The 9,252-nt window shown below is 46.4% G+C and overlaps 1 protein-coding gene across 2 annotated transcripts in view; it reads right to left on the bottom strand.

Moving 5' to 3' along the window:
• Positions 1-8,695, bottom strand: part of NIPAL3 (NIPA-like domain containing 3) — a 56,754-nt gene extending 48,059 nt beyond the window's left edge. The window contains exons 1-3 of one of the 2 annotated variants that reach the window (XM_011977865.1): positions 8,541-8,665; positions 8,148-8,421; positions 4,923-5,271 (exon numbers count right to left, since the gene is read on the bottom strand). In XM_011977865.1, coding sequence (XP_011833255.1) covers positions 4,923-5,015 — 93 coding nt within the window. In that variant the 5' untranslated portion in view covers positions 5,016-5,271; positions 8,148-8,421; positions 8,541-8,665. Of the gene's footprint in view, positions 1-4,922; positions 5,272-8,147; positions 8,422-8,540 lie in introns of both variants that reach the window. The other variant, XM_011977864.1, reaches the window with a different exon arrangement.
• Between the last annotated feature and the right edge of the window lie 557 nt (positions 8,696-9,252).

Raw genomic sequence — 9,252 nt, 5'->3', positions numbered from 1 at the left:
GTGGCATCAGCTGAGTGGCACTCCTTGGCCATCACCAACTGGACCAGGTAGATACCTTACCCAAGCTGGCCACTCAGGTCTTCCCTCTTTTGAAGGGGAGGCATGAGTTCCAGCACCTTCCAAGCCCCACTGCCTTTTCTGCCACAGGGTTTCAGGAGCTACCCTGTTAGCCTTATAATAATTTTCCTTTTTGTCTCAGCTTCTCTGAAATGGGTTTTTACTCCTTGCAATCAAAATAGCCTTAACAAAATCGAGAAAGGAGACAGCTTTCCCTTAAAACCCCTCTCCCCATCCCCACGCAGAATTAACCACACCTTCGCCTCTACTCTGTGTACCTTCATCTGTTCCTCTTGGAAACTCCGTGGCATTTCGGAGTCACAGGCTTCCTACATGCCTAGTACATGGTCAGACACTGCGTTAGGTGCTTTTTCATTGATCCACACAGCTGTTGGGAGGGAAGGATGAAAACCAACATTCTACAGATGAGATAACAGGAGCTCTGCAGTGTTGCACCATACACCCAAGGTCACTTAGCTAAGAAGGAACAGAGTGGGGATTTGGATCCAGGTCCTCTTCTCTTTACCCCACCCAGTACTTCAGTCAGCTCGATCATCATCACAACCATGCCTGTCCCTCACCTCAATTCATACATCCTTGGTAGAGTCATCATGAATTATTCATCTTTGCTCTGGCAGGAAGATATTCCATACTAGGCAACTAAATTGATTTTGTGATTAAAATGGAAACTTACTAGAAATCTCATCAGGGAAAGTGCTCTGAGTTTTCTCAGATTCTTATATTTTTCCATTTGGCATCCATTCATCACAGGGCCAATTGTATTAGCTGATTTTTTATATTCTAAGGAGCATGCCTCTCATATGCTAACTAACCATTCCAGAGCTGCAAACTTCTCCTTTATTAAACCCTCACACCCCAGGTCAATATTTCCCCTGCTCTAAATCAACCCAGGGCTACATACCAGACAACCCAGAGTTCTTCAACTCAGCCAGTCCTAAACTGTTCGCCCCGTCCTGCCGTGCCTTTCCCACAGAGAAATACAATAAAGGCTCTGATCTAAGCTTTCCCTACATGCCCTCCGCTTCTAACCAACTGACCTTGGTGTGTCCCGTGTGGCCCTCTGCAGCACGATGCGCCTCCTTCTTTTAGGAAACGTAAGCAACAAAAATCTTCTTCAATGGCATTAGCCATCCATGGAGTCACTCTGTCATGTCCACAAATTAAGGCCCAGGGAAAACTCAAGATAACAGCTTCTATCATTACATTAGAAATGGTGTAGGCTCTGAATATCGAAAGCAGAATGGAATGTTCTGGTTCCTTCACAGAATGAAAGCACTCAGCACCTTCAATATGTAAGGCAGTATTCACTCAAGCTGACCAGCAGCTCCTGAATTTCCTCTGAAGTCAAGACTGTGCCACCATCAATGCGTTTTCTGACTTGAAGAGAGGGTGATTACCCCTGCGGCCAGGGGAGTGATTAGCAGGGGCACAAGGAGACTTTTGGGTACTAGTAATGTTCTGTTTCTTGATTTGGGCGTCAGTAACATGTATGCTCCCTTTTCATTAAAATTTAACATCTAGAGCTTATGATTTGTATATTTTTCTGTATGCATACCATACGTCGATAAAAAGGTTAGTTAGAAAAAAGTGTTTTTGGACTTGAAACCCTGCTCCATTTTGCATAATGCTCTGTGAAGCACGTGGACACCTCCAAAGATGCAAACAGTAACACTGCCTACTTGAGAAGACTGTTTTGCTCACTTTGAATATCAGTGCTAAGACATGGTGGCCTGAGATCCTGATTTCTCAGGATGATGGAGTTGGTGCAGGAAGGAGCTTAGTAGATCATGCGGTCCAGAAATTCCCACACCTGGCTGATTATCTGATTCACCTGAAGAGGTTTTACAAAATGCACGTTCTGGGTTTCTAGCCTAGCTATGCAAAACCACAATTTGCAGGGGAGTGGAGATGAGGGGGTAAAAGGGTGAAGGCAGAGAGATGAGTCTGAGGCCTAGAAATCTGCATATTTTTGAGCTCCCCGGGTGTTTCAGGTGGTTAGGCAGGATTGGGGACCATCTATGAACTCTACCTCTTCCTTTTACAGAGACAGAAACAGGCATAGCGAAGGGATGACACTTGCCCAAGATCACACAGCCAGAGATGACAGAACTGGGCCAAGAACTCAGGTCTCCCAGTTCTCAGTCTGATACTCTTCCCAACAGAGCCCTAGGTGAATACAGCAGCTGCCCAGGAAGGGGAAACAACAGGCTTTCATGGAAAGAAGATCAACGGGTGAGATGCCAACACTGAAACAATCATGCCATCTTGGCTCTGAAACTGGTCTGCTTGGTGAGGTAGAGTCTGCTGAGAATGTCAGAGTCAATCTTTGCTCTAGAACAAGTCTACTTCCAGACAAATGTTCATAATTTCCATACATATTCCACCTGGCTGGTCAGATGGAATTAAAATGGCAAAAGCCCTTTAATGACCTGCAGAGTCCCCTCCTTGGGCACGCTGGGGTGTGGTGGCAGCAGTAGGAGTCAGGACACTGGGGAGTCAGAGCAGTGCTGCAGTTAGGAGCATGGGTTCTGCAGCCGGTCTGACTCGGGTTTCAATTCTGGTTGCACAACTTACTAGTTGTGCCAGTCAGGGCCATTACTGAACTTCTCTGTGTCTCAGTTTCCTTGTCTCTAAAGTGGGGATAAAGATGGTAACAGCTAGCACTAGCACTTGACAAATGTTGGCCGTTATGTGTGGGTCACTGCCTAAGGGCTTCACGTGAATAAATTCATTTTATCCTCACCACCACCAGGAGGCAGCTACTATTCTACAGAGGAGGAAACCTGGACCTACCGTGTAGTGCTAGTGTGAAGATTACCCAAGGAAAGGCATGTGATGAACTCAGCACAGTACCTGGGATAGAATAAATGCTCAATAAATATTAGTCATTGTTATTATGATCATCATTATTATCTAAAATAATGAAGAGCTAGAGGAAGTTCTAGCTCTTCCTCTCAACTTGCTATAGGATCTTAAGTACGTCACTTCTCACCTCCCAGCCTCACTGTTCCAATCCATCAAATGAGAGGTTTGATGAGATGATCTCTAAAGTCTCCTTTAGCTCTAGGGTATTAGCAGTCACTGATCTTGTTTTCTTTCTTTTTTTTTTTTTTGTTTGAGGTGGGGTCTCACTCTGTCACCCAGGCTGGAGTGCAGTGGTGCAATCTTGGCTCATTGCAATCTCTTCCTCCCTGGCTCAAGTGATCCTCCCAACTCAGTCTCCTGAGTAGCTGGGACCACAGGTGTGCACTACCACACCTGGCTAATTTTTTGCATTTTTGGTAGAGACAGGGTTTCATCATGTTTGCCCAGGCTGGTCTTGAACTCCCGAGGTCAAGCCATCCACCCATCTTGGCTTCCCAAAATGTTGAAGTTACAGGTATTAAGGCACCACACCCGGCCTCTCTGATCTTTAAAAAAATAACTTTCAATAAATCCAAGTCATTGGATGCTGCATTGATAGGTGTTTAGAAACACTGAAATCTGACATTAAAACCCCCTTTTTAAAAAAGGTTCATTCCCTTCTGCCTATTCATTGTACCTATATGACTATATCTAAGGAAAGGATGAGAGATCAGCACAGAGGTTTACACTCCAGGATGTTCACGGTTTACAGCCACTCCAGATTAGAGACAGCCTGAATATCCAGCAATGAGGATCTGTCCAGCAAATTTTGACACAGCAGCTCAACAGATTATTGGGCAATCATTCAAAAAGTATGCTTTCAGTCACTACTCGATGACATGGGGAAATATTCCACAAGCAAGGTCAAGTTAAACAACCAAGATACAAAACTTTATGTGCAATGTGACCCCAAATTTATAATACTAGAAAAAAACAAGGATCCATACTGAAATATGAATGAAAATTATCTCCAAATAATGGAGGTGATATACATACATACGTGTGTGTGTGTGTGTGTGTGTGTGTATATATACATATATATATAATTTTCTTTCTTTTTTTTTTTGGCAACAGGGTCTTGCTCTGTCACCCAGGCTAGAGTGCAGCGGTGCAATCATAGCTCACAGCACCCTCAAACTACTCTTAGGCTCAAATTATCCTCTCGTCTCAGCCCCTTGAGTAGTTAGGATTTCAGGCGCATGCCACCACACCTGGCTAATTTTCAATTTTTCTGTACAGATGGGGTCTCACTATGTTGCCCAGGCTGGTTTCAAACTTCTGGCCTCAAGAGATCCTCCCACCTTGGCCTCCCAACGTGCTGGAATTACAGGTACGAGCCACCACAACTGGTCCAGAGTAGGTGATTTTTTAAAAAATAAAATCTACTAAGTGGGAATGCATTCCTTTTATTCCATACCTTTTATGGTGTATCTCTGCCTCCCTATTTTTACATATTTTAATGAGCATCTCTTTTTTTTTTTTTTTTTTTTTTCCTTTTTGACATGGAGTCTCACTCTGTTGCCAGGCTGGATTACAGTGGCACCATCTCAGCTCACTGCAACCTCCACCTCCAGGGTTCAAGCGGATTCTCCTGCCTCAGCCTCCAGAGTAGCTGGGACTACAGGCGGGTGCCACCACGCCCAGTTAATCTTCGTGTTTTTAGTAGAGATGGGGTTTCACCATGCAGGCCAGAATGGTCTCGATCTCTTGACCTCGTGACCCACCCACCTCCCAAAGTGCTAGGATTACAGGCGTGAGCTGCGGCTCCCAGCCCATCTCTTTTCTTTTGATTACACATTCCCTTGTCTGTGTGAAGGGCCTGCCTGTTTCTGCCAGTGACAGGCATACAGACCCCATATATATCTGTTAGCCAATGCACAGCACTGTGTAACTTTCCTGTTAGGAAAATACAAATTCCCAAACCCCAAAAAAGCCCTTGCCTTGTAGGAGAAGGAAGTCTCGCTCAGGGCGCTGGCGCTACTTGTGGGAGGCAGCTGCTGCAGCTGCAGGGCTGCGCTGTGGGCTCCGTCCATGGTGGTCTAGTGGTGCATCCTGCTGGGCCTGGCTCAGGAGGTGGAGCTGCTGCTAGGCGGGGTTCAGGCCAGATGCCATCTCTCCTCGTGGTGTTCACTTCCCTCCAGCAGCCATCACTTCCTCATGCCAAAAGAATGCTTCAAGGCTCTTTTGGCTGATTTACAGCCTTCTCCTCAGCTTCACTTAGAGAAGTGCCAGTCTCCGTGGCTCTCCCAGCAGACAGAGAGGGGCGTGTTTTCCAGTTCTTGCGGTGCTCTAGGGTGGTGGAGAGGAACATTAAATATGCATGGACAGGGAAACACTGAGCCCAGCTTTGTTACCTGAGAATACCATTCAGATAAAACATAACCGGCCATGACAAGTGAGTCCATTAAAAAAATTCTGCAAAATTCAATTCTAGCAGTTAAAAACAAGTTCTATCATGCCTTTGTCCTCCCCTTAATACAAACCTGACTCATCTATCTCAAAAGCTTTCTCTCTGGCTCTTAAATGTCCCCTTTCCTCCTCCACTCTGCTTCCTTCCTCCTATCGCACCCAACTTAAATCCTCCCTTTTTCCATAGCTCTTGAGCACAAGAAGTAGAATACTAACTTCTCCAGGTCTCAAAAAAAAAAAAAAATTCCACTACCACAAAAAGGGAACATTTAAGTTTCAACTTAGGAAGAAAAGAATCAGAAGAAAAGCTACCTCCACGGAAGACAGAAGAACTGGCCTGCTACTGAGGGTTGGCTGACACAGGTGAGGAAACACTGGTCTTGGAGGTGGAAAACCTGTGTGACCAGGTAGCTTTGCCTCTTAGAGATTCAGTTGCCTCCTCTGTAAAGTGGGGGTAATAACATGGCCTCAAATAAACCCAGCACTGATGATAATCCCTGCTAATTTCATTGGACTTATATTTTCAGTGCTTCCCAAACTGTTCCCTTTTTTGGAGACAGAATCTCACTCTGTCATCCAGGCTGGAGTGCAGTGGCACAAACATAGCCTCCACTTGCTGGGCTCAAGCGATCCTCCCTCAGCCTCCCAAAGTGCTGGGATTACAGGTGTGTGCCACTTCTCAAACTTTTCTACCAGAGAAGAGAAAGTATACTCCTAGTGTCCTAGGAGGCATGGCCAAAACCCTACTTAAAAGTGTTAGGGGTTTCTTTGAGGACTTGTTATACATTTTTTAAAAAATGTATTGTACTGCATAGTCTATATTTATTTTAATAGAAAAATGTTTTAAACTGCTTTTGATGTGCCACGTGCTACCTGTTTTACCTTTGCCAGGTCTTTTAACTTTTCAGCCAGTTTCTCCAGCTGTGAAATATAGATAATAATGTTCCCACCCCACATGGCAGTCTTGAGAATTTGATGAAATCATACATGTAAAATGCAGGCATAGCAAATGGTCCATGAATGTGAGTTGCTGTTAGGATTAATTTTATTAATTAATTTTATTCTCCCATGTTTAATTATTTATTATTTATTTTGCCCATTCTTGTCTCTCTCATGCATTCATCCAACAAATATTTACCGAGGGCTTACTGTGAGCTAAACAATTTCTGCCACTCCCTGAGGCTTCAGAGAGCTGCCTCCTGTGTATCCTGTAGCTGTCAGTTCCTTCTGCTATCCGGCCCTAGGCCCAGGATTCAGTTGCCTCCTCTGTAAAGTGGGGGTAATAACATGGCCTCAAATATTCATGGTGTGAATAGCACATACATATGTGATGAGGCGAACACCATGTCCAGCACTAGGAAACAACAGCTGCAGGTTTTGCACAGGGACAGCTACAGAAACCATTTGGCTTGGTTTCACTTTGTCAAAGGGCCTCAGGATGAAATTATTGCTACTACCTGCAGACGAGGTTATGTATCCAGTATACAGACACGAGATGTAAGCATTCACCGGGTAACTTTATCAGGTAATTCACACCCCATAGCTAGACTTCCCTGCCTGCAAAACCCTATGAATATGGGTTTGCAATCTTGTGGAAAGCATAATGATTCACTATACTTTCACATACATGTGAAAAGCATTATTGCGTTAAATGTCTGTAACAATGTTTTAGCATTTGTAATAACCATAAGAGCCTTAAGAGTGGCTCAGGGCTCTTTCTACCTCTGAGAGGCCCCGAGAAGCATTCGACCATGAAGTAGTCACGAAATTGAGGAGCACACACTCCAGTGAGGTGTCTGTGGAATACCCTGTTCGGTTGCTCCCAGCTGAGATCTAGCCCAGAGCCTGACAGTGACTTGTATACATACCAACTGACTCACTAAATGCAGGCCAGTTAAGCACCGTGTGCGCTGTGGCCCCTTCACAGTCAAGAATGCCTTTCTAAGGCCTAATCCACTGCAACTCCAGAGCTCCAACAAGCAGATATACTCAGCCTCACCTACAGGAGGTCAGAGAAAGCCAACAGCCCTTAGCGACATGTCAGTCAAGGGAGTGGTGGGAACTCAGGCCTCTTAACATCCTTTAGACTAGTTAGTTTGCTCAAGTGCTTTTCTGGTTTTGCTTTTGTTTGTGGTGGTTGGCATTGCTGTGGTTTAATTTTTTTTCTAAAAAGCAGCTTCCCTCTCTGCCTCAGGAACTCCCAGGCCTCTGAGGCATCGCCTGCAAAGATAGAAGGGCTGTCCCTCAGCTGGGTGGGAGTCCGGACTGAAAGCCTGGAGGAACCCTTTGCAAACTCTACTGCCTTATAAGACACATACTCTTTGCCTGGTGACTCTCTTTTCCTGATTTTGAAGCATTTCTCCAGGACCTACATATGCCCCAGAGGCAAGCAGTCACCTCTGCATTGTCAGCCACCCCACAATTAGAGCACGTGGTCACTGACCCAAGAAAGGAATGATAATTCACTAGGTGCTCTGCTTCCATTCCCACCCCGTTTATCTCGATGACCGATTTCACCAATCCCACCGAGCACGTTTTACAGACGAGAGAGCTGTGGCTCGTGGCCGCTTAGGATAGCGTCTGTATTCGAATTTGCCTCTTTCCGAACAAATCAATAAAACACAGTCTTTCCCACCACCTGACGATCTGGCTTCTGGAGGTGAGCGCCAGTTCCCTGCCAAGCTTCCCGTTCCTGGACTTTGGCTCACGAGAAGGTTACATTTTTCCGTCCCCTCCCATTGAGCTGGAAACTCTACAACTCGAGGAGACAGCACCTCTGTTCCAGAAGCGGGCTTAGACCAAGAACGCCTCCCCTCATCCCACCTGCTAACTCCACCATCTGCTGCCGCCAGGAAGTCCGAGCCGTTCGGCACGAAGAGGAGAAATTCTGGCAAAGTTACTCCATGTTACTTCCTGGTTTGGTAGAGCCTGGCATCACCTTTAGTAAGGTAGCCCATGCCCCTGTTCTTCTTAACCTCGATACAAAACTGGAAAGAACATTCTGAGGCAACGGGACCCAGGTTGGCGAGGCTGGTGACAGCAACAAGGAAGGGTATGTATACTAGGGGACATTAGGTGACTTCGCTCTTTCCAGAAAAAACGAAGGTTAAATTCAATTCCCCTTCCTCCCAGTGTTAATCACTACTCACCGGCGGCGTCTCCTCTAAGGCCCACCTATCAAAACCTTCTGAGAAATGACTTGGACTCTTCGTGCAACCCGGAGGCACAGCCTCCTTCATCCCTTCCCAATTCAGAGCTGCCAAGACGCTGCAGTGTTTTGCTTTCAGAGGTCGCGATTTGATTTGCCAGGCTGCCTGCCAGTCAGAAGTTGGCAGACATTTCGCGCAGACGAGTGGCTGCGAGGACGGGGGTGGGCGGGACAGCCCCCGGCAATTGGCTGCGCCGCAAAGCTTGCTTGAAGGATAGGGGAGCGACCTGGGGCTAGAGTTTGGAGCTCACCTGGAGCGGGGACCCCCTAGCGGCCACAGGAAGAATGTTGCGGCGACTCCCCTGCCCCCTCTCCCGCTGTCCTAGAGAGCCCAGGTGATTGCTTGCCTCCACCTGCCCGGCAGGTGGGCCTGGTTTTAGCAGCCTACCAGGTGTCCTCCCTTCTTACCCCCATAGCCACCTTCCGGGCTTTGCTCCTGCTGTTCCCCTACCCGACGCTCTTATCAACTATTGAAATCTAAAATGTCCTTGAAGACCCAGCGCTCCCTAAAGCCCTCGCGAGACTTGGGGCCAAACATATCTCTCCTTTCCTGCCCTCCTGGAACACCTGTTGGATACCAAGCCTCCCAGCAATCCTGAAGGTCCTGAAACGAGCCTAGCGCTTGGTTGTTTCTATAATGTACATAATTATCA

Source organism: Mandrillus leucophaeus, unplaced genomic scaffold (genome assembly GCF_000951045.1).
Source record: "Mandrillus leucophaeus isolate KB7577 unplaced genomic scaffold, Mleu.le_1.0 Scaffold185, whole genome shotgun sequence".
In the NCBI taxonomy this organism is placed as follows: domain Eukaryota; kingdom Metazoa; phylum Chordata; class Mammalia; order Primates; family Cercopithecidae; genus Mandrillus; species Mandrillus leucophaeus.
Note: the sequence above shows the minus strand (reverse complement) of the source record. Positions and strands in the feature narration are given on the sequence as shown.